General features: G+C 46.5%; 1 protein-coding gene across 2 annotated transcripts in view; it reads left to right on the forward strand.

Annotated features, from left to right (window-relative positions):
• Positions 1-25,983, forward strand: part of LDLRAD3 (low density lipoprotein receptor class A domain containing 3) — a 276,817-nt gene extending 250,834 nt beyond the window's left edge. For both annotated transcript variants that reach the window (XM_055549319.1, XM_055549320.1), the window contains 2 exons: positions 21,005-21,350; positions 23,075-25,983. In XM_055549319.1, coding sequence (XP_055405294.1) covers positions 21,005-21,350; positions 23,075-23,312 — 584 coding nt within the window. In that variant the 3' untranslated portion in view covers positions 23,313-25,983. The remainder of the gene's footprint in view (positions 1-21,004; positions 21,351-23,074) is intronic.
• Positions 25,984-26,460: the final 477 nt, after the last annotated feature.

Genomic DNA, 26,460 nt, shown 5'->3' on the forward strand with positions numbered 1-26,460 from the left:
GCAAAGAGAAAATGTGGGGGCTGCTCAGAGAGGGCCTCGTAAGTCTTCATACAAATTTTAGGTTTTATTGTGACAGTTACTGAAGTGTCAAGTGACCCATCCATAAGGATTTTTCATTCTAAAAGATTATAAGAGGAAAAGATTGGAAGTAGGTCCAAATGTCCATCAAATAATGGCACATCTCTGCAAATAGCACATTACATCTATTCATTAAAAAATAGTCAAAAGTTGATTCCAGGCCCCAGACTGGGAAACAGAAGATGACCCAAAGCATCCCCTGCCAGAAAGTAAACACGTTGTCAGACAAACAGAATCATAGAGGTGTTTTGGAAGGTTCCAGGGGCCAGCCCCAAAGAACTTCCTGTGACCAAAGTTGAAACAACTTGAACAACAAATTAAATAATAATAGGATTGGATTCAAGTTCAGAGAGCGAAATGAATATTCACGAGTCCATCTGATGTAAATAAATAATCAAGTAAAAAATAAATGAAAGGAAGGGGCAACCTTCCTTCTAGAAAAATTCCAATTAATGAATGTAGAAGGCAGGAGAGAAAGAGAAAATCACCATCAGGATAACACAATAATAACTTGCTGCAGGCAAAATCCAGGAGGAATGCTAAAATTAATGGGTGGACATTTAAGCAGAAATAGGATATTTGCATAGTTTCAAAGGATCTCATCCAGATATTAATTAACTACAAAAGGAAAAAGTAGTAACTTAATAACGTAGAGTCTCCATGGCTAGCACCTTACATTAATCAGATGGTCATGGTTGACAGACAGTCAATACACAGCAGGCATCCCCAGATGAAACACACTGAGAAGGACCCATTACTTCTGTGATATTCTTCCTAATAATGGATGTAACTACGAGGCCTCTTCAAAAGTGTCAGGGTTGTGAAAGATAAAGAAAGACTGAGAAAGTGTCACAGGTTCACAGAGTCCAATGCAGTGTGGGATTCTGGGCTGGATGCTAGGATAGAAAAAGGACATTAGTGGGGAAATCTGGGAAGATCTGAATAAATCCTGTCATTTAGTTAATAGAATTGTTCCAAGGTCAATTCTTAGTTGTGACAGTCATCCTGTGATTAGTAAAGGTGTTCAAATTAGGGAAAACTGTATGTGGGATATATGGGCACTCTATTTTTGTAACTCCCCTATAAATCTAAACTGATCTCAAAATTAAAAATTTTCTTGAAAACATGTAGTGAGTGCTGTACAGGTATTTATTGAATAGGCAAAATGGTACTTGGCTTTTAAAAAATTATGTGTGATATGGTTCATTAAGTGAAAAAAATTTTAATTGCCATAGTGTTCAAAATAATAGATATTTGCTAATGTATGCCTGAACTATTTCTGGAAGTCTGCACACACATACACACACATTGATACACACACACACAACACTTAGTGTGGTTGTGTCTGGGGAGGGGAATGCGGTGGCTTGGAGACAGGGGAAACAGACTGACTTTTCTCTTACAAATCCTCCCTTTCTAAAAAATATTTATTTATTTGGCTGTGCCGCATCTTAGTTACAGCACGTGAGACATTTATTTGTGGCATGTAGGAACTAGTTCCCTGACTGGGATTGAACTGTAGCCCCCTTCCTTGGGAGCATGGAGTCTTAGCCACTGGACTAAGAGGGGAGTCCCTACAAATTCTTTCTTACCTGTTCAATTTGGAGTGTAAGCGTTAGTTGTTCAGTTGTGTCTGACTCTTTGTGACTTCATGGACTGTAGCCCACCAGGCTCCTGTCCATGGGATTTTCTGGGCAAGAATATTGGAGTGGGTTACCATTCTCTTCTCCAGGAGATCTTTCCAACCCAGGGATCAAATCCAGGTCTCCTGCATTGCAGGAAGATTCTTTACTGTCTGAGCGAGAAGATGTATGGTTGAGTTTGGAATCATGTATCTATTGCTTATTTAAAAAAATAAATGTTAAAAAAATCTATGCAGGCATGGTAGTGCTGAGGACCCAAGGGTTCCTGTTCATTACCCAATATCTCCCACCCTATAGCTGTGCCCAGAATCTCCTGGCACTCAGGCTGGCCCAATGTTCAGTAAACGGTTAATGAATAAGCAGGTGCCCTTGGCCATCGGCCCATTACAGGATTCATTTTTATGCCACATCGGTCCTTATGGACCCTCTTATTCCTCTTTCTAAGGAGGCCAGCTCGGGCTCTCTGTCAGTGACAGAAGCTTTGATATCTCCCCTTGCTTGTTTTAACACAACTCCATTAATGTTTTAAAATGCTTGCCCGAGCTCTCCGGCCTTGTCTTTGGTGTCTGGAGAGCGTTTGACAAAGATACATGGATTCTAAAATGACCCTAGGGATACGTGGTGATTATTTCCTCTTTAAAGATTCAGGCAGGTAACGGAATCCTCCACTGCCTCAGACCTTGTAAGTTACTCATTTATTATGGAAGAGCCAAGTTCAGAGACCCACTGCCTAGGAAACCATCAGGTTTTGGCATGAAGCCTCCAGCACCTCGTCTTAGAGAACGTTAAAACCTCCAGCCAGCCTTTGTCTCAGGAAACATAGATACGTGCCATCCAACCATCTCTTAGAAGACAGGATTGCATGGTCAGGGAAAGCTACCTGACCACCCAGGAAGGTAGAGGTGGCAGACAGCAGACAGATTTATAACCATTCAAGGCTTTTCATATCCAAGATTGAGGCCAAGCTTGCCATTTCCTGTAGGACCATTTCATTTGCTCACTTCTATTTTGGAAGGAATGATGCTTAAGCTGAAACTCCAGTACTTTGGCCACCTCATGCGAAGAGCTGACTCATTGGAAAAGACTCTGATGCTGGGAGGGATTGGGGGCAGGAGGAGAAGGGGACGACAGAGGATGAGATGGCTGGATGGCATCACCGACTCGATGGACGTGAGTCTGAGTGAACTCCGGGAGTTGGTGATGGACAGGGAGGCCTGGCATGCTGCGATTCATGGGGTCATAAAGAGTCGGACACGACTGAGCGACTGAACTGAACTGAACTGACTGATGGACAATGCAAAGCAAGAGCTGGTGAAGGCCCAGCTGGGGAGGGGTGTGCTTGGTTTCTTCCTTTTTAGTTATTGATTTTGTCATTCACTGTCTGTAATGGATGCAATCGTCATGTCATGATTGCCACATCTGGGGTATTATAGTAACTTCCCCAAAAGACTGTGTGCTGGTTAACAGCAGCCGGTATTTCTCTTAGCTCCTTGATTATTGCAATATTGATCTGCTCCAGGATTCAAACTTAGACTTGTGTGGCCAGACAGTTAATATTTTAGGTTTTGAAGCTTGTCAGAGTTGTGTACTTCAGGCTTGTGGCACAAAAGCAGATGTGTACAGTATATAAATGAACATTTATGTACCAATAAAGCTTTATTTATAAAATTAAAAAAGCAGGCTGTGGATCAGACTTCATTGACCCCTGAGCTAGAGCCTGATAAATAACTCAAGATCAGGTTGTGGAACAGTTGAGGGCCAGATCAGAGAGGCTTCTCTGGGCCATTGTTAGAAGGCTGGGTTTTTTACTTCAGGGAGCAGCCATCTTATTTAGTTCCTAAAAAGAGCTTTCTGGGTGCTGTGTGGAAAATGGATTGGAGAGGAAAATGGAGAGGAGGCAGGGTAGAAATTGGGAAGCCAGCTAGGAAGTTCTTGTGGTAATCCATGCCACAGATAATGCCAGTTATTCCCATAATTTGGAAGCAGAATTAGCAAGACCTGCCCTTGGACACGAGTTGTTCGTGAATGGAAAAGGGTTGGACAAGAATGGAAAACAAATGGCAAAGACAGAGCTGATGCTGGGACTTCCCCCTCAGGGTGGCTGGGGATGCCCTTGTGGGGTTGTAATTGATATTTAATAGTATTTGTTTTCTCAGCCCCACACTAATGAGACTTTATCTGCAATGATGATGGCATGCCTGAGGTAGAATTTTCCTCTCCCTGGCTTTTAGGGTTAGCTTTTCCCAGCAATGCTATTTGTTTACATTCCCCCGGCACTCAGAAACTGATCAGAGCTTCCCACTGGAGTTAGCAGTATTCCGCTCTGGCCGCTGACCCTGCAGGCTCAATAAACCATTGTATTGCTGCGCGCCAAGCCTTATTACCAGACCAGAAACCAACTGACCATCGAGTTCAAAGAATGTCTGCTAAGCATTTAGTTTTGCAGCTGCCACCAACCACTCCAGGTAAATAGATAAAGCAAGCAATAGAAATAGTAATTCTGTGCAGCCTTCCTTATTCAGCAAATTCCAGGAGGCACTTATATCCATTTTAAGCACATTGCCTCCCGGAGCAGCCCAGAATGTCATATGCAGGAGCCTGGCTTGGCTAAAGCTACTTGTACACAAGAGAGAGGGGCCCCTTCGATGGTTAGAATGATTAGAACATTGATCCCAATGTTGCATGCCTGTTGCCTGCCAGCTCCCATTGGCTTTTGCTTTTCGTGGTCTGCATGGAACCGCAGTTCCCACTCACTGCCCTCTTCTGTTGACATTTGTTAAAGCCATGGCACGATTGAGCAGAGTTCTAAAAAGGCCACTGGGGGGCCTAGCTCCCAATTACCCTCATTACCAAGTTTTGGTAGTAATCTGAATTTCTATTTTCACAAAAGCCCTTTTCTGGCTTAAATAGCCAGTTAAGTTCCTTACCCTCTAGCCAGTTGTGTGTTACGGCCCTGGGCCTGCTTCTTAGCAAAGAAGCCGTTTACCACCACCTCACTCACCGGTTAATCACTTTTGTCCTTCCTCGTCAAAGACAAAGAACCAGCTCTGAGCTTGCACAGCAGCTTTTGTCAGGTTTCTAAGAGCCTTGGATCCTGGAAGGAGCTTTCCTTCACACCAAGCCGCCCTCCTCATGGTGAGCAGCTTGTCCATTAGAAGCTATGGGTAACAGTTGGCTGTTGAAAATGCAGGGCCTCTTAGGGACACTTCCTGTCCCCTCTGCTCAAATGTGAGAGGTGGAAAGGACAAGAATCCCTGGGCCCTCTTGGAATAAGAACCACTAGAATTCTCGGGGAGATGGGCCCTCATTCTTTCTCCAGTCTTAAAACTTTCTCTTCTCTTTTTCCTCTCTCCCATCTTGAATGTAATCTTAATGTGTTTGTCTCCTGGCTCTCAATGATCTCAAAGCCCTAGTTCCCTCCTGGCAGATGGATCCCGTCTCTGATGTCCTTCTGGCTCGAAGCCAGGATGCCTCCTGCTGTGGTCCAGCTGACGCTGGGCAGGCTGGAAGCAAGGATTTTCCCATCACCCTCCTCTCGGTTAATTTTAGAAACTCGCGTTGCCATGGTAATGGTTCAGTGGGGTTTTCATGGTTCTCTTTTGATTCAGTCATTTGCCAGTCTGCCCTTTAAATTAAACTTTTTCAGTCCGCATCTAAATTGGGACAGGAGATGTGCTCGGAATAGAGATCCATAAAGGCGCAGCAGCCGCATGGGATGTTTTTTGAAAAACAGGACAAAGTCCAGGGGGATGTTGGGATGTCCTTGGTTTACAGTGGCCAAGACAGCTCCTGGAAGCTCCCCTGCTTGAGAGGATGTGGCTGAAGGTTGGTAGAGGTGATCCTGGGGGAGCCTGGAGAGAAGCAGGGGCCTAGGGCCTCTCCCATGTGAGCATCCCCAGGGTCAGGTCTCTGCCATTTGGGTGCTGGAATCCCCAGCTCTGAGCCCAGGGCCTGACCATCAATCTGGGCTCCATAAGTGATAAATGAACATGGCCTCAACCAGGTGTCCTTCCTTAACTCTTATATAAGCTTTGGAAGGCCTCAATCTCCCTCTCCCTAAAATCCTGGCTCTTCTCCCACTTCTTCTTCTCTGCCAGTCAGCTCAGGTGTGAAGGGATCAGTGTCTTTGCACAGACAAGAGGAAGTCACAGCAGCCAGCTCACAGTCCGTTCACTTGGCTTAAATTGAAAACAACAGTCTTTAATGTTCCTGTCACCTCTGCTGAGGCAGGCAGGTTTTTAATCCTGACATTACAGATGAGGCTTCGAAAGTTGCAGGAAATTGCTCAGCATCACTCATGAGGTCTGTAGCTGAACTAGAGCCCTGAGCCTGTCCACCAGACTCCCAAATGTCAGCTGACCATCATGCATGCCATTTGTGGTTCATTGGTTGGACCTGTCCTCATTCACACTACACCTCACTTCCCTGCGTGAGCAGCCAGGTACCCGATGACCTTAGACTCACCGCTGCAGGGTGGGGACGTCACATGTGTCAGCTCTAAGCCCCATAGAGACGCTGCATGCTGGGTGTTTACTGCGCCTACTTTACAAATGAGGAGAATGAGCAATAGCCTGACCAGGATGTCATGGGGACACAGGCAGAAGTGGGATTTGGGCCAAACCCGGGGGTATGATTGGGATAGTCTGCAAGAAACAGAATATACAGATGGACATTGGCCAGACCACGTGTCAAAGCAGAACTCTGACCCCCCACCTCCAACATCACCCCAGGGAGCCAATCATTAACTCCTGTAACTGAACCCAAAGCATCCAAGATTTGATTAGTAATTGAGAGCTTCCCTAAATTTTGTCCTCATTTCCAGCTTTAGGACCAACCAGAGAAAACTAAATATGATCCCTCCCCAGCCACTCAGATCAGATGTCCACACCTAGTCTGCCCACCTCCAGCCTCCCCAGGCCAGCAGCCTCTGGTCAGAGCTCACTCCATCCTTCCCATTTGTCCTCTAGGTGTGGTCAGAAACCTGGGCTCCAGTCTCAGCTCTGTCTCTTCCTGGCTGTGTCATCTGGGGCAAGTGACCTTACTTCTCTGAGACTTATTTTCTCATCTGTGTAGCTAACTGAGCTCATAGCCATGAAGCACTTGGCTCGTAGGGTGCTTAGTCTCACATGAAAGATGTCGGTGCTTCTGGCAGGAGTGCAGTGTGCTGAGACTGACAGAGCCGCAGAGCTGGAGACACTGCTCATTTCCACCAACGCATCTTTACAGAGCACTGTATTGGGCATCAGGGATGCAGCCATGAGTGGGCGGAATCCAGGTATGCCCACAGAAAGTTACATTCCAGCAGGAGAGAGATGATTTGGTACAAATGCACTGAACAGTGACAGGTGGTCGTGGATGCCGTGGAGACATATAAAGCAGGGTAGGAGTGGAAATGGATGCCAGTGGCCCAGGAAGCCACCCCATGACACTGACCTAGGAGCAGAGACTTGAGTGGGATCTGGTGTAAATGATGAGGATGCCCAGGGAGGCCTGTCCTGGGCAGATGGTACAACAAGAGCAAAGGCCCTGCAGCAGGCATGTGCCCGGTGTGTCATAGAAACAGCAAGGAGGCCAGTGGGTCTGCAGCAGACAGAGCCAGAGAAGGGGCAGGAGTGAATGTCGGAGTGATATCAGAGGCAAGATCATTTAGGACCGGGAGGCCATGGTGAGGACTTCAGGGTCTTATACCGACTATCTTGAGTGTCACTTGGACAACAAGGAGATCAAACCAGTCAATCCTAAAGAAAATCAACCCTGAGTATTCATTGGAAGGACTGATGCTGAAGCTGAAGCTCCAATACTTTGGCCACCTGATGTGGAGAGCCGACTCATTGGAAAAGACTGATGCTGGGAAAGATTGAGGGCAGGAGGAGAAGGGGACGACAGAGGATGAGATGGTTGGATGGCATCACTGGCTCAATAGGCATGAGTTTGAGCAAACTCTGGGAGATAGTGAAGGACGGGGAAGCCTGGAGCACTGCAGTCCACGGGGTCGCAGAGTCAGACACGACTGAGCGACTGAACAGCAACAACCGAGTATGTGGGAAGCCACTAAGGGGTTTTGAGTAGAGGAGTGAAATAAACATGAGCGAATGAATTTAGGGTTTAGAAGGAGCACCCCACAGCTCAGGGAAAAGAGAGTGGGGGCAGGGTGGAGGTGACATGGCTCCTACGATGGCAGCAGCCATGGTGGGTATGGGATGCGGGCATGAGGACTGGGGCTTGTGGGCAGAGTCCTGCTTGGGATCAGATGTGTCCGAGCTCCCCTTTGAGGACTCTGTGTCCTGCCAGCGCTGGGACCGAAGCACAAGACCCAGTGCGTGCAAAGCGAATAGCCCTTCCCTCTGGGGTGCAGCGGCCCTAGTCATCATGTTAAGATTTTCTGAAATTCCAGAAGCCATGTATGTGTTCATGGTCAATAACACTCCCCCTGGGGAGCCCCACTTGTAATCTTCTGTTACCAACCCTTTCCCCTAAATTATTCAGCAAGCTCTCTGCGCTCAAAGCTCCCAGTGTGCTCACTCAGCATTTCCCTGGGTAATAAGGTTTAACAGACAGATGGAGCACTGAGGAACTGATTATGCAGGGACCACGATGAACTCAAGCTTCCAGAGAACAGACCCAGGGTAGCCTTGGGCTCTTTGCATGTTTAAACAGGACCAGCTCCTGCCTACTTGGTCTTGTTCGGTGCCAAGATGGCGGGGTGTGGGACAACCTTCCCAGTGATGGAATCTCTTATCTAATTCACAGGAGCTGCCGCGCGGGCTGGGCTCCTGGTGCTTGGCCGACTTAAGTCAGTGATGGGGATGCTGGGTGTGGCCTGGGAGACGGGTGCCACTGCTGCTCAGAGGGGGAGGGGTGCTAGGCAGCTGCTTCTCACCTTCTGCCTCTTAGGTTTGCAGCTACAGCCACAGAGCTTCCTCCAACAACATACCTGAAGGCCAGGGATGCCCCTATGATCTGTGAAAAGATGACTTCCAGAATGTTGGGAATATGCTTATTTAGAATGTAATTTATGTTCTGTCCAGGGCTTCCCCAATGGCTCAGCGGTAAAGAATCTGCCTACAATGCAGGAGCCTCAGGAGGCGCCAGTTCAATCCTCAATCAATGGAGGAGGGCATGGCAACCCACTCCAGGATTCTTTCCTAGAGTATCCCATGGACAGAGGAGCCTGATGGACTACAGTCCGTTGGGTCGCAAAGAGTCTGACACGACTGAAGCAACTTAGTATGTGTGTTCTGTCCGAAAAGCAACAGGTTGATGAAATAGCCATATTCTCCCATGAAGCATCACAGTATATCAGTTCAGTTCAGCCGCTCAGTCGTGTCCAACTTTTTGCAACCCCATGGACTGCAGCACGCCAGGCCTCCTTGTCCATCGCCAACTCCCAGAGTTTACTCAAATTCATGTCCATTGAGTCAGTGATGCCATCCGACCATCTCATCCTCTGTCATGCCCTTCTCCTCCTGCCTTTAATCTTTCCCAGCATCAGGGTCTTTTCAAATGAGTCAGTTCTTCGCATCAGGTGGCCAAAGTATTGGAGCTTCAGCTTCAGCATCAGTCCTTGCAATGAATATTCAGGACTGATTTCCTTTAGGATGGACTTTAGGATCACAGTATACAGTTGCCTAATAAAGACTCTGAAAAATCCTATAATGATAGCTATTAATATTAGCTAGGCTTTGTTGAGTATTTCCTGTGTACCAAAGTTCTAAACTCTTTTTTATGTATGTTCTCATTTTATCCATAAAACAACCCCATTGGGGAAGTTCTGCTGTTATCCTGTTTCACAGATGAGGCTTTTTAGGCACAGAGAGGTAGAGTAACTTGCTGTAGGTCACACAGCTAGTAGGTGGCGAAGCCAAGGATTGAATCTAGACAGTTTGGTTCCAGAGCTTGTGGTCTGAACAGCTACAAAGAAAGTGGCTTAATTTGTCTAATCCACTTTTTCTCATACCTCTTTGACCAAGGCACCCTTTTTCATTAAATATCTCTTACCATTTCACCAAAGACATTTGAGAATATATTGATCAGAGTCAATGGAGTTACTGGAGAAAGGACTCCATTGTAAGAACAATAAGATGGGGTCACAGCTGGACAGGAGAAGCAGAAAGGGGGAGGGGAGGGCACAGAGAACCGCCTGGGACCATGTGGCGGCTTCCGGCATCAGACTCCTGGGCGCCAATACCAGTTGTATCGTGTGATCGCTTTGTGACCTTCCGTAAGTTACTTAACCTCTCTGGGCTTCAGTTTCCCTGTCTGTAAAGCAGGGTTATTGTAAGGATGAAGTGAAATTGTGCATACGGGATGGAGATTAGCAGTAGGGGGCCTACTCGCCTCAGCTTCAAGGTTGCCCTCGTCAAGGTCACCTTATTCAGTGTTTGACTCTTTCTGTAAATGGAGAGGTTGTGGATTCCCATGTTTCAAAGGCAGTTTACAGATATCAAAAAGTACTTGCAGGAATTCTGCTGGTGGTCCAGTGGTTAAGAACCCACCTTCCAATGCAGGGGTCGTGGTTTCAATCCCTGGTCAGGGAACTAAGATCCCACGTGCCATGGGGCAAGGAAGCCTGAGTGCTGCAATAAGAGAAGGCCACGCACCACAACAGAGAGCCCATGCATCCAAAACAAAAAAGTGCTTGCCGAATACCTGCTGTATTTCCATGGCTGTGTTTGGCCCTGAGTAGGACTCCAATGGGAGAGTCCAGCCTTTGCCCACTGAAACTCCTCTTCATGGTGAAGGACAGGTGAACGTGAAAGAAAGTCATGCGTGAAGAGCAAGGATTCTGGAGCCAGACTGGCCGGGTTCCTCCCAGTTCCCTCTCTAATCAGCTCTAACATCAGCTAGTTGTTATTATTATTACTATTATTATTAACAGAGTGTCTGGAGGATTTGGGCAAGTGACTAAACCTCCCTGTCCCTCCATTTCCTCCTCTGTAAAGTGGTCGATGTCATAGGATGGTGTATCCGGTTCCCAGGGCTGCCAAAACAAACCGCTACTACCTCGGTGGCTTAAAACAACAGCACAGTTATTCTCTCACAATTCTAGAGACCGGAAGTCTGAAATGCTGGTACTGGCAGGGTTAGTTCTTTGTGGAGGTTCTAAGGAGAGTCAGGCCTCCCTCCTCTCCTCTAAGCTTTAGTGTCCTTTGCTTGGGGGCTGCAACCTCTGCCTCCGTCTCTGCGTGACTGTTCCCTTGTCTGTTTCTGGGCCTTCTCCTTTTCTGTCTCTCGTAAGGACACTCTGAGAGTTCACCCTAATTCATCTCAAAGTCTTTACCTTAATTATTTCTTCAGAGATCATTATTTCAAGGAAAGTCACATTCTGAGGTTCCTAGTTGGATGGAGGGACATCGTCCAACTCACTGCAGGTGGCTTAAGGATTACAAAATCAGAATTCATATGTCAACACATAAGATATTGCTGATAGAATGAGAGCTTCAGTGATCATTAAGATGGTGATAACATTATTATTACTCTTTCTGAGTTCAAAGTAAACATGGGTGGTGGTGGTTGGTATTATTTGTACTATTTCAGTGGGGGACAGGTCACAAAGAAATAGCCATGCAGCACTCCAACACCCTCCAGGGTTGGTACTGAGAAGCCGAGGCAGGGAAGGCTGCAGAATCTGAATGTGTGGCTGGGGAGGGTGATATGAGCCATTCAGAGCCCTGGACCTGAAGAACTTTACAAGAATGCCATAGCTACAGAGCTGGGTCTTGTTCAAACGGATGAGGATATTGCAGAAAGATTAGAGGACAAAGAGGCTAAAGCTAGTAGACCACAAGGAGGTTTCTCTTCCTGTCCTGCACCTATTGGAGACCAGAAGCAGAGGCTGGAGAAGCCCTGCATAGCAGCAGTTGACCGTGCCTGGTGGCTCAGTGTGGTCAGAGAAAAGGAGAGTGTTCAGGACAGCCCCAGAGACTAGATGGCCTGGGAAACAACCAGCATCCAGAGTCCATCCTAAGAAATCGCTGTATCAGTGACCAAAGACTAATGTATTTATCCTTTGTCTGGGGCAGTGAGTATAGAAGGTAGACCAGTAAACCCAGCCCTCCCCTCATGGCTGTCATAGTCTCGTTGGTCTGCCTGAATATTATTGTAGCATTGTTTATATTAGTGTCCTCCCCAAAAAACAACCAAAATGTACGTAAGTCAGGGACTGGTGAAATAAATTGTGAGGTACGTAGGTAGTGGGATTCTACATAGCTCCTTAACAAATGTGTGTGGAGCTGAGGAAAGATGTCCATTTGTAGAAATGTCTGTATAACCTGAAGAAAAGTACGTGTGTATATACACAAAGAAGAGTTTTGAGGGATCTCTACATAATGGGTCAGCAAACTAAGGCCAGGGGGCTGAATCTGATCTGCTGCCTGTTTTTTGTTTGGCTGGTTTTATCTTTCTAATCTTCTATTGTATTTGACTCTACAGTTTTTGAAACTATATCTATATGATTTTTTAAATAACTTTTGACATATGAAAATTATATATAGTAACATGATTATTCAGGCTTAATAAAGATACTCAGGTATTTTTACACATTAAAGACCTCAAAAAGTACAATCTTTCTGAAGCTAAATTAAAAGAACACTTAGAATGAAATCAGTTGTAAAATGTAATAATTGTTTTCTCTGCCTTAACTGGAAATTTTAAGAACTATTATCTCTTCTCCTAAAGGATTATTTAGCTGAAGTTGATAAATTCCTGAAAAAACTTTTTTCCTGTTAAAATCTAATACCTGGTCACATACATACATGTAATACACCCATAAGTCTCACAATGCTGCTGCTGCTAAGTCGCTTCAGTCATGTCTGACTCTGTGCGACCCCATAGACGGCAGCCCACCAGGCTCCCCTGTCCCTGGGATTCTCCAGGCAAGAACACTGGAGTGGGTTGCCATTTCCTTCTCCAATGCATGAAAGTGAAAAGTGAAAGTGAAGTCGCTCAGTCATGTCCGACTCTAGCAACCCCATGGACTGCAGCCTACCAGGCTCTTCCGTCCATGGGATTTTCCAGGCAAGAGTACTGGAGTGGGGTGCCATCGCCTTCTCCGAATTCTCACAGTAAGAGAATATAAATAATGGCTTGGAGAAATCTATGAAATGATAGTTTCTCAGTGGTTGCTCCAGCTGCCTGTCATTGTAAATCAGATCTGGAACACAGATACACTCATTCACTGATGTACTGTTTGTAACTGCTTTGCACTACAGAGGGCTTCCCTCGTAGCTCAGTTGGTAAAGAATCTGCCTGCAATGCAGGAGACCCAGGTTCGATTCCTGGGTCAGGAAGATCCCCTGGAGAAGGAAATGGGAACCCAGCCCAGTATTCTTGCCTGGAAAATACCAAGAACAGAGGAGCCTGGCAGACTACAGCCCATGGGGTCGCAAGAACTGGACACAACTTAGCAACTAAACCACCACCACTTCAGAGACAGAGTTGAGTGGTTGTGGCTGAACCTATACGACACACTGTCTGACTCTTGACAGAAGTTTCCAACCCCTAGTCTACACCAGACTGTGAACTCCTTTTTCTAGTAGAGAGGGGGAGGGAGAGGGTGTCTGTCATGAACATTTCTATATCACTCTAAATTTTAATTGTAATGTATTTTTATAATCAGAAAAATTCCATTTGGAAGAAAAGAACACAGGATTCACACTACCCGATTTTGAGACTTGCTATAAAGCTGTAGTTCTCAGTACACTTGCTGGCATAAGGATTGGCATGTAATTCAATCAAACAGAATAGATCATTTAGAAATAGACCTAGCCTTGTATGCCCAATTGATTTTCAACAAAGGTGCCAAGGTAATTAAATAAAAAAGGATAGACTTTTCAACAAATGGTCCTGGAACAATAGGATATCCAAAGGGAGGGGAAAAAAGAACATTAAACTTCACCTTGTACCATAAACAAAAATTAACTTGCAATGGATCATAGATGTAAATGTAAGAGCTAAAGCTATAAAACGTCTTCTGGGCAAAGATTTCTTGGATAGAGTACAAAATGCACAAAACACGAGAGAAATAATTAATACAATGGACTTCATAAGAAAATTTTGAACACTTATCTTCAAAAAGATCCTGTAAAGTAGGTGAAAAGCCAAGCCACATTCTGGGAGAAAATATTTGTGAGACACACATCTGGAAAAGAATTTGTCTCCCAGAACGTCTATCAGACTCTTACTACTGAATAAGTAGTCAAACAAGCCAGTTTTGAAATGGGCAAGAGATTTAAATAGATGTTTCACCAAAGAAGATATACAGATGGCAAATCAGCACATGAACAGATGCTCAACATCATTAGTCACTGAGAAATGCAACTCCAAACCTCAGTGAGGTAACACTACACACCTGTGCGCCTGGCTGAACTTGAAAAGGCTAGCTGTGTTATGTGCTATGAGGTTGCAGAGCGACTAGGGAAAGGCTTAGTGCTACAGCCACCTTGAACAGTGTGATAGTTTCTAATAAAGTTAAGCGTACACCTTCCATATGACCCAGCAGCCTCAGTTCAGTTCAGTTGCTCAGTCGTGTCTGACTCTTTGCGACCCCATGAATTGCAGCACGCCAGGCCTTCCTGTCCATCACCAATTCCTGGACTTCACTCAGACTCACGTCCATCAAGTCAGTGATGCCATCCAGCCATCTCATCCTCTGTCGTCCCCTTCTCCTCCTGCCCCCAATGCCTCCCAGCATCAGAGTCTTTTCCAATGAGTCAGCTCTTCGCATGAGGTGGCCAAAGTACTGGAGTTTCAGCTTTAGCGTCATTCCTTCCAAAGAACACCCAGGACTAATCTCCTTTAGGATGGACTGATTGGATCTCCTTGCAGTCCAAGGGACTCTCAAGAGTCTTCTCCAACACCACAGTTCAAAAGCATCAATTCTTCGGCGCTCAGCTTTGTTCACAGTCCAACTCTCACATCCATTCATGACCACAGGAAGAACCATAGCCTTGACTAGACGGACCTTTGTTGGCAAAGTAATGTCTCTGCTTTTGAATATGCTATCTAGGTTGGTCATAACTTTCCTTCCAAGGAGTAAGCGTCTTTTAATTTCATGGCTGCAGTCACCATCTGCAGTGATTTTGGAGCCCAAAAAATAAAGTCTGACACTGTTTCCACTGTTTCCCCATCTATTTCCCATGAAGTGATGGGACCAGATGCCATGATCTTAGTTTTCTGAATTTTGAGCTTTAAGCCAACTTTTTCACTCTCCTCTTTCACTTTCATCAAGGGGCTTTTGAGTTCCTCTTCACTTTCTGCCATAAGGGTGGTGTCATCTGCATATCTGAGGTTATTGATATTTCTCCCGGCAATCTTGATTCCAGCTTGTGTTTCTTCCAGCCCAGCGTTTCTCATGATGTACTCTGCATATAAGTTAAATAAGCAGGGTGACAATATACAGCCTTGACGTACTCCTTTTCCTATTTGGAACCAGTCTGTTGTTCCATGTCCAGTTCTAACTACTGCTTCCTGACCTGCATATAGGTTTCTCAAGAGGCAGGTCAGGTGGTCTGGTATTCCCATCTCTTTCAGAATTTTCCACAGTTTATTGTGATCCACACAGTCAAAGGCTTATACTCCCTAAAGAAGAAAATATATGTCAGCGTAAAGATCTGCACTCCAGAAACTAGAAGCAACCACTTCCTTCCATTAACTGGGTGGAGGGATAAACAAGTTGTGAGTATCCACACAAGGAACACTGTACTCAGAGGAGCCCGGGCGCATCTCAGAGGCATTATGCTGCGTGAAAGAAGCCACGCACAACAGGCTACTTACCGAAGGATTCCCTTCCCTGACTTTCTGGAAATGATAAGTCTATCTGGACAGAAAACAGACCAAGGGCTTCCAGAGGCTGCTAACAAGGGGAGGGATGGAAAGGGTTGATATCTTGCTTGTGGTGATGCTTATGCAACTGTTGCATTTAGTTGCGCATGTGTGCTAAGTCGCTTCAGTCGCGTCCAACTCTTTGCAACCCTGTGGACAGTAGCCCCCCAGACCCCTCTGTCATGGGATTCTCCAGGCAAGAATGCTGGAGTGGGTTGCTGTGCCTCCTTCAGGGGATCTTCCTTATAGCTCATCTAACGGTACATTTTAAAAGGGCGAGTTTAATTGTGTGTCAGTTATCCTTCAATAAACTTGGCCTTTAAAAATACTTAATCTAGAGGAAAATTAACTTTAAAAATAATGTTTTTAAAGAAGCAGTGGAGTTTTCAGGATAATGGTGAGGCATCCATTTGAACAGGGCAGTGTCCCTTCTAGAACAGGAACTCTGGACTCAGGGATTTTGAGTGAGTGAGTGACAGTGAAACATGAACCCCAGGAGCCCTCACACGACAGGGAGAGAAGGAAGGAAAACCTCTGCACACCTCAGCCTAGGCAGAGCCAGAAGAATAGACAAGATGCTTATTTTTTGACTGGATAATACAGTATAAATAATGAAGAGTAGAAAAGAGTAAATAATGGAAAGTACTGGGAAAGTTCTCTCCCAGTCGTACTAGTTCTGTGTCCTTCTAGAAAATTCAAAACATTCTCTACTGAACTTCCCCCCACCCCACACAACTTAGCATGATATCTTTCAGACTATTTCATATCAGTTTATACTTAAATAGGTGTGATACTGTCTGGATGCACCATAATTTATTTAGCCAGTCCATAAATGATGGACATTTAGATCTTTTCTTGATATATCTTTCTCGATATATTTGCTATTGTAAACAATACTTCCATGAATACTTGTATTAAAGAGTTGTTTCTCATTTGCGTGAATATATCTGTTGTTAGATTCATAAGAGTGGAAAGGCTGGGTCAAATGATATGTACTTTCTCTGTTTAAATGTATATCGTTAATGTACATTTGTTTAGATATATATTGTTAATGTACATTTGTTATTTTGATCTATATTGTTAACCCCATCACTGCCCTAGTTTGTACCAATTTACCCTCCTACCAGTCATGCATGAATAATTATATCTGTTTTCCTGGCAAGATGTGAACTCATACTTCACCTTTGCCTAGTCTGAAAGTAGTGAAACTGTTAGTCTCTTGGTCGTGCCCGACTCTTTGCAACCCCATGGACTGTAGCCCATGAAGCTCCTCTCTCCATGGAATTCTCCAAGCAAGCATTCTGGAGTGGGTAGCCACTCCCTTCTCCAGGGGATCTTCCCGACCCAGGGATCAAACCCAGGTCTCCCGCATTGCAGACAGATTCTTTACTGTCCGAGCTACTAGAGAAGCCCAGTCTGAGAGGTGAATAATTGTATGCTAAGAGGAAATACAATTTGAATCTGGAGGAGGGAATGTTTTAGAAGCAAAGGAACTCCAAGTCACAAGTGTCCACTGCTTTAGTCCCTCTGTCTGTCCGGACAGTGCCTCTGTATGAATTAGAAAAAGGCCCTCCTCCTCCCCAGGACATCTACCGTCTGCTGGAAAACTGTCACGGTAACTACACAAAGCTGTGACTGAGGTGATGAGAGACCTGGGGCACGGCCGTCTCCACCATGCGTAGCAGCCAGCGCCCCGGAAGCTTTGAGGACACAGTGGACCCTGGTGGTAACCAGATCGCTTGGAATTAATGCAGCAGAAGCCACAGATGCAGGACAGGAGTTCAAGCTGTTTGACGGTGGAGTAGGAGGGCATGAGCTTGAGGGAAAGCCAGAACAAATGGAAACTTCATTATCCATGGATTATGCACTTGGAACTCAGGTCCCAGGCAACACTGATATTAGTAATTTGGCTCGCGGGCTCATTAAGCTCTTAAGAAAAGTGAGTCTAGTTAATGAATTAATGCAAGATGACATTTTACATACAGAGCGGAAACCAGGCACCCCTGAGTTATGTAACATCATAATTTCTCGAGCAAATGTGGTCACCACTTCTCGCCAGCAAGCATTTTACACTCCATTCATTAAGAGCTCCCTCCTGGATTCTTAAAACCTCAAGTGGTTACATGCAAGTCACTGTTTTAAGATCTCTGGAACCATTTGTTTTCCATGTGAAAATCCATCAACTTTTAAGAAGTCCAGCTCAGGGACTTTGCTGATGGTCTAGAATCTACCTGCCAATGTAAGGGACATGAGTTGGATCCCTGGTCCAGGAGCTAGGATCCCACAAGCCTCAGGGCAACCAAGCCCATGTGCAGCAGCTACTGAGTCTGCACACCTGGAGCCCATGCTCTGCAACAAGAGAGGCAACCGCAGTGAGAAAACCACACACCACAGCCAGACAGTAGCTTCTGCTCCTCACAGAGAAAGCCCGTGCGCAGCAGCAAAGACCCAGTGCAATCAGAAATAAAGAAGGAGGTGCATCTTCCTGGAGGGGACTCATCAGTTCTCTCCCCAACACCACCCCCCACCAAAAGGGGCTTTCCCAGCCATTCTCTCTGGTCTAGTGAAGCTGGTGAGGATAGCAGAAAGCATGCAAACACTAAGAATTCACATCACTAGTTTGCGATGATGAAAAAGTCTCGAGATGGATCATGGTTGCACAACAGTGTGAATGTAACTTCATGTCGCCGAACTGCTCATCTGAAATTGGTTAAAATGGTAAATTTTATGTTACATGTATTTTTACGACAATAGAAAAGAGGAAAAGGATTCCTCATGCACTGTTGAAGGGAATGCAAACTGGTGCAGTCACTATGGAAAACGGTATACAGGTTCCTCAGAAATGTAAAAATGGAAATACCGGGTGATCCAGCAACTCCACTTCTGAGTATTTATTCAAGGAATATGAAAATACTCGTTTGAAAAGATACGTGCACCCCTGTGTTCATTGCAGCATTATTTACGTAATCAAGATATGGAAACAACCTGAGTGTCCATCGACAGAAGAATGAATGGACAGAAAAGATGTGGTCTGTGTGTGTATACACACAAACATGCGCGTATGCACACGTGTGGATTACTACTCAGCCATAAAAAATGAAATCTTGCCACGGTACCTGGAGAGTATGGTGCTAAGTGAGATGTCAGATAGAGAAAGACAAACACTGTGTGATTTCACGCATATGTGGAATATAAAATACAAACAAAATAAGGGAACAGACCAAATCAAACACAATACGGAGGTGCGGGGAAGAGAGTGGTGGTTACCAGAGGGGCGGGGGCGTGGGGGGAGGGTGGAATGGGTAAAGAGGGTCAACTGTATGGTGGTGATGAGTAGCAGTGGTTTAGTTGCTACGTCGTGTATGATTCTTGCGACCGCATGGACTGTCGCCCACCAGGCTCCTCTGTCCATGGGGTTCTCCAGGCAAGAATACTGGAATGGGTTGCCATTCCCTTCCTCAGGGGATCTTCCCAACTCAGGGATTGAACTCACATCCCCTGCATCGCAAGCAGATTCTTTACCACTGAGCCACCAGGGAAGCCCATGGTGATGAGTGAGAACCGAATTTTTGGTGGTGAGCACACTCTAATGTATACAGAAGGTGAAATACAACACTGTGCACATGGCGATCTAGTGACGAGGGTGTGGGAAAGCTTAGCCCGGGGCTGGACCTGCCAGCACAGTGCTGCTTCCACTTCAGAGCTCACACTGGCCGCTGAGGACCCACGCTGACCTCCGCACGGCTGCAGAGGCTGACCGGGCACGGGTTGTGGTCTCAGACTTGCTCATTTAGGCTCCATTTAGATGATTCTTGCGGCTGGGCCACAGCTGGGGGTAGTTGTGGATCTTCCAGCTTTCCACAAGGAAGGACCGCTCTGGTTTCCTGGGCCCTCCTGGACCTGGCCACCCTTGCCAGCTGTGTCCTGCTGGTGGGAAACCCTCCCCCTGCGTATGTGAAGTGGGGGCTGTTGCTCCAAGTGGAGAGGGGGGGACTGGCATCCTGCAGGGCTGGGGCAGGATTCAGGCTTTCATCCAAAAGCTTCTGAGCAAATGCCTGCTGGTTGCCTAGCGGGCCTTGTTAGGGGGCTGCGGGCAAAGTGTTAGGTGCGAGGCTCTGAAGTCAGACCTCTGGGGCTCAAATCAGGCACAGCCCATCACCTCCTGACCCTGTGACCCTGGTCAGGGGACCCAACCTCTCTAGAAAGAAGGCAGTTAAAACACCTACTTCCCGGAGTTGCTGTGAGTCACATAGATGTGATGAAGCACGTATATGTGCCTGGAACACCCACAGTGTGGCCGCTGTTGTTCTAAGTGTTTGATAATGAGTCACTCATTTCCCACTGGGAACAGCCCAGTGCAGTGGGGACTAATACCATCCCCATTTCACAGATGAGCAAATTACAGCACAGAGAGTTTGGCCACTTTCCAAAGGGCACACAGCCAGTCAGTTGAATTGCTAGGGGTTGAATGGCTCCAGAGTCCATGATTTTAGCCTGTGCAATGCTGGCTTTTCATCTTGAAAGCTTGGCAAAGGGCCAGGCATGAAATAAGTACTTCACCAACATAAGGAACCCCAGACACACTGGTGTGCCTCATACATATAAACTTCCAGAGAAAAACTGTTTTCTGTCATAGTAATTATCAGTCCTGTTCCCTGGATATTATAGTCTCCTGGGCTGATTTTTTTTTAAATGACTTTATTGAGGTATAATTTACATTCTATATGGCTTCCCAGGTGGCACTAGTGGTAAAGAATCCACCTGCCTGTGCAGGAGACATAAGAGATGCGGGTTCCATCCCTGGGCTGAGAAGATCCCCTGGAGGAGGAAATGGCAACCCACTCCAGTATTTTGCCTGGGAAATCCCATGGACAGAGCCTGGCGGGCTACAGTCCATGGGGTCACAAAGAGCTGGACACGACTGAAATGACTTAGCGTGCATTACATAATATAAAATTTGCCCATTTTAACTGTACAATTCAATGAGTTTTAGTAAATGTATTAATTTGTGCGGCCATCACCATGTCCAGTTTTACAGCAGTCCCATCTCCCAGCAAGATCCCCAACACCCATCACCAGTGAGTCCCCATGCCCCAGGCAACCATTAATCAGCTTTTTGTCCTTATGAATTTGCTTTTCCTGAACATTTCATATAAATGGAATCATACAATATGTGGTCTCTTGTGTCTGGCTTATTTCGCTTAGTATAATGTTTTGAGGCCTCATTTGTATCATAGCATGCATCAGTAGTCTTTATGGCCTGATAATATTCCATGGCATGGACAGTCACGTTTTGTTTATCTATCCACCAGTCAGTGGACACTGGGGTGGTTTCCACTTTTCGGCTACTGCACATGGTGCTACTGGAACACTGCACGCCCTTCCTGGGGCTGACTTCGAGGCACGTGAGTGAAGCAACCTGGTAACCTCTCTCCTTTTCTCTCCCCTCTGGGGTTTCCCAGAACCAGGCAGCGGGCAGGTGTTTGTGACCTCGGAGAACCAGCTCGTGTACTACCCCAGCATCACCTACGCCATCATCGGCAGCTCCGTCATCTTCGTGCTGGTGGTGGCCCTGCTGGCGCTGGTCCTGCACCACCAGCGGAAGCGCAACCACCTCATGACGCTGCCGGTGCAGCGGCTGCAGCACCCCGTGCTGCTCTCCCGCCTGGTGGTCCTGGACCACCCCCACCGCTGCAACGTCACCTACAACGTCAACAACGGCATCCAGTACGTGGCCAGCCAGGCCGAGCAGAACGCGTCGGAAGTGGGCTCCCCGCCCTCCTACTCAGAGGCCCTGCTGGACCAAAGGTGTGTGCTGGATGGGAGACCCTGGGGCGGCCAGGGAGGGAGGTCATCCCACTTAGGGGCAGAGTCTGTGCACACGCCCGGGATCCTGGTCTTGCCAGGAGCCTGCATGCAGCTGCGAAGGCAGCGTCTGACTTGTACTGAGTCTTTGCAAAACCGTTCACAGGTATCATCTCACTTAATCCTCATAGCGACTCACCAAGCAAGGTTATATTTGCCTCAGTTTTGCAGGTGAGAAAACTGAGTTTTTCAGTTACTCATCTGAGGACAAACAGCTAGGATCCTAGCCAGTTCAGATCCCTCCTGCTCCCTGGTAATGCCACATGGACACATGTGCCCAGCTCTGGGGACTCACCTGCTACCACAGAACAGTGCCCGTGTTGGAGGTTTGATTTCTAATTGAATGAATGAATGAATGAGTGGGTGAATAAGTAAGTTCTTTAACATTGCATGGCATCATCTATAAGATAAAGGAGATGAACTAGAACATTCTCAAGCTTAGAACCCTCATTGCAGATGGAGCTGTACAAGAAACCCCAACACACCAAGTCAAATGCAGAATTCTGTAGTTGGAACAGGTAGTGGACCTCAGTCCCGCATACTCAGCCTTCTTCTGTCCTTTGGTGACCTCCAGCGTATCCCAGAAACCCCACTTTGAAGTCCCAGAACCAGAGCTACCTGAGCCCCCTGTTCTCAGCATCCCCTATCCTGCAGGATCCCTCTTCTATAAGCCTGGGACTCACTGGTGAGGCATTTTGCAGGCAGTGTTCCTGGACTAACTGGGCTCTTCCTTGAGCCCGTCCAGTGACAGCTTTTGTATTATCTTCATTTTTCCTCCTCATAAAAGATAAACAAAGCTCCAGGGCCTGGTGCTTAAGGACATCTTTGCAAATAAGCACTAAGAACACAGAACCTCACTCATTTGGACCATCAGATGTAGAGCGAGGTTAAAATTGCTGCATCTGGAAACAGAGCTCCTGGGTTCAAATCCTAGCACTGCTGCTTACTAGCTCTTTGTGATCCCGTGCAAGCTGTCTAATGCCCCTTCGCCTCAGTTTCCTCCCCAGTACAATGGGCATACAAGTAATGGCTCCCTCTAGCATTCTTCTGAATGCTAAATAAAATAAAATAAAGGATATAAGGTGGGTGGCGCAATGCCTGACTCACAATAAGCCTTCTGTAGATGAGAGCTGGAAAATAAAATGCCTTTGAAGTTACCTCAGTGCAAGCAAGGTATCATTATTATGCCCTTCTACAGATAGGGATGCTATCTGTAGAGGGTTTGAGAGGAGGTCCTCTCACTTACCCAAGTCCAGAAAACCAGGAAGAGTTGGCTTTCAGTAAGGACCCCCAATTCTGTGGATCGTTAAGGTCTCCATGAAGACCTCAGGCCAGCTGCATCCCTGCTGAACCACCCAGGATGAGCTGGGGGCTTCTTAGAATTCCCCCTCCCAAAGGTTATGTCTTTGGCACTGTCCAGTTGGCACAAGCCAGCCAGAGCACACTGACCTTTGATCCCTTCCCTTCATCTTATTGCTCATCACTGGTTCGCCTAGTACTAGGATTGCCTTTCTCCTCAGAGGGAAAAATCTTGATCCTGACATCATCATCCACTCAAAAACAGACAGAAGTCAGCATTGCCTGCCATGCCTGGGCTCCTAATGTGTTCTCTTCTCTCCCTTCCCCCCAACCCTGCTCCTCACCCCACCCTGCTCTCTTCATCGCAGACCCGCCTGGTACGACCTTCCTCCGCCACCCTACTCTTCAGACACTGAGTCTCTGAACCAAGCCGACCTGCCCCCTTACCGCTCCCGGTCCGGCAGTGCCAACAGCGCCAGCTCCCAGGCAGCCAGCAGCCTCCTGAGCGTGGAGGACACCAGCCACAGCCCGGGGCAGCCTGGCCCGCAGGAGGGCACCGCTGAGCCCAGGGACTCCGCGCGCAGCCAGGGCACCGAAGACGTATAAACTCCGGCTCTTCCAAAGTCTCTATGGGTTCATCTGCTCTGACCTTGGCTGTCCTAACAACTTGCGCTTACGGGAGGCTCCTCGGGGTCCCTCAAGGAGTGATTTGGAGTGTCAGCTGTCTCTCCAGTCACCTCCTTGCCCAGATTTCAGGAATGTTCTTTGGAGGGTGACGTGCCTTGTTCTGGCCCTCAGTTGACGTGTTTTTTGGTGCATCTTTTCTGGGCACTTACTCTTCCCTCGAGGCCGAGGATCACAGCCTCGCTCTCCAAGTCGTTCTTCTGTTACTGCTGGAATCGTGCTGAGGCGGTGGCGTAAGTTTGCAGGTGGCGGGCGAATGTGGTACTCAGGTACTGAGAAAGCAGTGTTTGTGTCATACGGGACGTTCAGAGGGGCAGAGGAGACTGGACCAAATTCTGTGTGGGCTGTCACTTAGAGCTCCACCTGGGGATTCGGGTTGGGTGATCCTCCCAGGAGGCCGTCACTGGATGTTGCATTAGGCTGCACGTTGCTCTTGGGTCAGCAGAGCCTGGGGCCAAAGAAAACTGTTGCTGTGAGTAACGCCCTTCAGAAGTCAGTGGTGTTGTTTTGGTTTTCTGAAGGACTCTGAAACCATCAATTCTGGAGAGATTCTGGATTTAACAATTTGCCCAAGAGTCCTCATTTTGAGAGCTTTTTCCAGCGTCATATACCATCAGCCTCATCCCAGAATAAGCAGGGAGCCCCCACCACGAGTTTATCCAAGTTCTCAGCTCCTAAAATACAGGCTGGCAAGAACCCGGGTCTGCTTTGGTCCACAGTCCTTTCCCTGGTTTCTGATTGTCACCCTCCCAGCTGTGACTTGCCTTAGCCAAAAGATGAGGACTAAACCTGAATTGGCCAGAAATCTGATCTGGTCCTTCTGTCTCCGTAAACCACGCCCAGCCTGCCTTGCCCATTCACGCAGCTTCAACCCTCACCTCCCAAGTGCCCCCAGACACTCAGAAGTCATTCTACCTGTGCAGTTGGGCATGAGGACACTGTGGGTTTCTAACTCACATGAAAACCTAATTCAGTACCTGCCACAAGAGCTCCCCATTCTTGGGCTGCACTCACCCCCCACTTCCCGAGGCCTAGCCAGATACCAGCACCAAGATTTAGGATTAGGGTCAGAGCAAGAATCAGACCTCTCCAGACATCCCATAGTTTCTTCTCTGAGAGACGTGGATCACAGACAGTTTGGAGTCAAGATTTGCCATTCGGACTTTTTGTTTTATAATCTCTTAGAAATGCATTTGAAACAGTGTGTTTGTTTTTTCCCTTCTAGTTAAGGGACTATTTATATGTGTATAGGAGAGCTGTCTTTTGTTTTTCCATTCGCGAGGTCCAAGCAAAGATGCAAAAGATCACGCTTTGTCCCGCTGAGCTCTAATAACCAGTCCCCCCGCCCCCAGACTGCCCTGTGTGCCAGGCATCTGTGCGTTGTTGCACTTTGAGTTTTTATTTATCGAGTTCGTGAAGGATGCAGAAAGACCAATGCCCTTTCTCCCTCAGTTCATGGTCTCTGTGTTCAGGCTCACCTTCCTCTTTCTCCGTGCCCAGCCAGCCACAGCGCCCACCCCCTCAGGAAGTCATGGGTGGAAATGTAGATGTTATTTGTCAAGAAACCACACTGACTAATGGGGGGAACAAAACTGGAACCAGGCGGAGCCTGGGGCAGCTGTCATGCCGACCGGCTTCCCACATGCTCAGTAACTTCTTTGATGCTAATTTAAACAGAGCCTGCAGGAGGGGGGACGAAGTGGCATTCAGTGATCCTGTTCTGTAGACGTTTTTTTTTAACCAAATTGAAAGTGTGCTACAGGAAAGCTAGCCACTTGGTGATTTTCAAGTTAAGAAAAGAAACCTAGTTGCTTACGTCTTTTCGTTTTTAAAATAACATGCGTTATTTTCTGAGTAGTCCAGTGAAGAGAGAACTTTAGGTGGCAGCCGGAGTGTGTGAGGAACTCTGGCCGAATATTTCCTATCATGTGAGTCAGAGTGGCTTCGTTTCTCCCCTTGGTGGGCCCCTGCTTCTTTCTGGTGCTCTGGAAATTGTTTAGAGGAAAGGATTCTAATTTTAATTAATTGTGCAGTGAATTAATTTCACACATCCTTCAGCTTCCAGGCATCTTAGGAAAGACAAATGGTCTTAGTCGATAAGGAGAGCCTATTAATGTTGTTTTTTCAAATAAACACAGGGACATTTTTATTATAGATTTGATTTTTTTAAATGGTGGGTTTTTAAAAAAGATATAAATAGGACACCAAAGCAGCAGAGTTTTGTTTTTTCCCCTACTTAAGATAGCAAATAAGTGGCCAGCATTATTTCTTTAACTCATTCCAACCAGGATATTTTTTTAATACATGGCATAAATGTGTGCCAACCAGAAAATCATCTTTGCTCCCTTTTCTCAAATAAGATCAGCATTTATTTTAGCATTGAAATCGTTCCACTGTGATCAGTCACTTATCACCTGCCCTCAATCCCTTTACTTTGAAATTGACATTTTTAAAAAACACAAGGAAGTGGTTAATAAATAGCATGTGATGTTCAAAGTTGATGTAAACTGGAAAGGTTATGTGTGGTTGCTTTTTTGAATAGGTTTTTTTTTTTAATTTTTATACTTTCAAATAAATTTGCAGTTTCATTCTTTCTGTTGGTGTAAATGATTCTTAACCCCCTTTATCGCTCAGTGGACAGCTGCTTCTGTCATGCCTTCTGCAATGAGTGTATACCCTAATAAAATGAGAAGAGGAGAGAATATTGATGGGCCCTCAAAATATGATGGGTGTGTAAGGATTCCACAACTGGCATGGTTGGAATTCGGAGTTAAGTCATGGACACCAGTCCATTATGGAGGGATCTGGGATGTCAGTTCAGAAGATGGACATTAACTATGCCCGGAGTGACTTCAGTGTTTGAGGGAAACGGGCACGTGGCTGTGATACTGAACAGGTTCTGACCACATACTCAGGACATGAGCTGACTCTGCCACAGGTGTGCCGGTGAACAGCTTTGAACCACAGATGGCTCTGAAGGGTCCACCAGTGATGGGAGCATCTTTGTGCTCTTGTAAGTCTCGTTTTATGCTACAGGGACGGTTGCACAGGAAGTCAGGATACCCATGAG

This window comes from Bubalus kerabau, chromosome 15 (genome assembly GCF_029407905.1).
Source record: "Bubalus kerabau isolate K-KA32 ecotype Philippines breed swamp buffalo chromosome 15, PCC_UOA_SB_1v2, whole genome shotgun sequence".
Classification (NCBI taxonomy): Eukaryota; Metazoa; Chordata; class Mammalia; order Artiodactyla; family Bovidae; genus Bubalus; species Bubalus kerabau.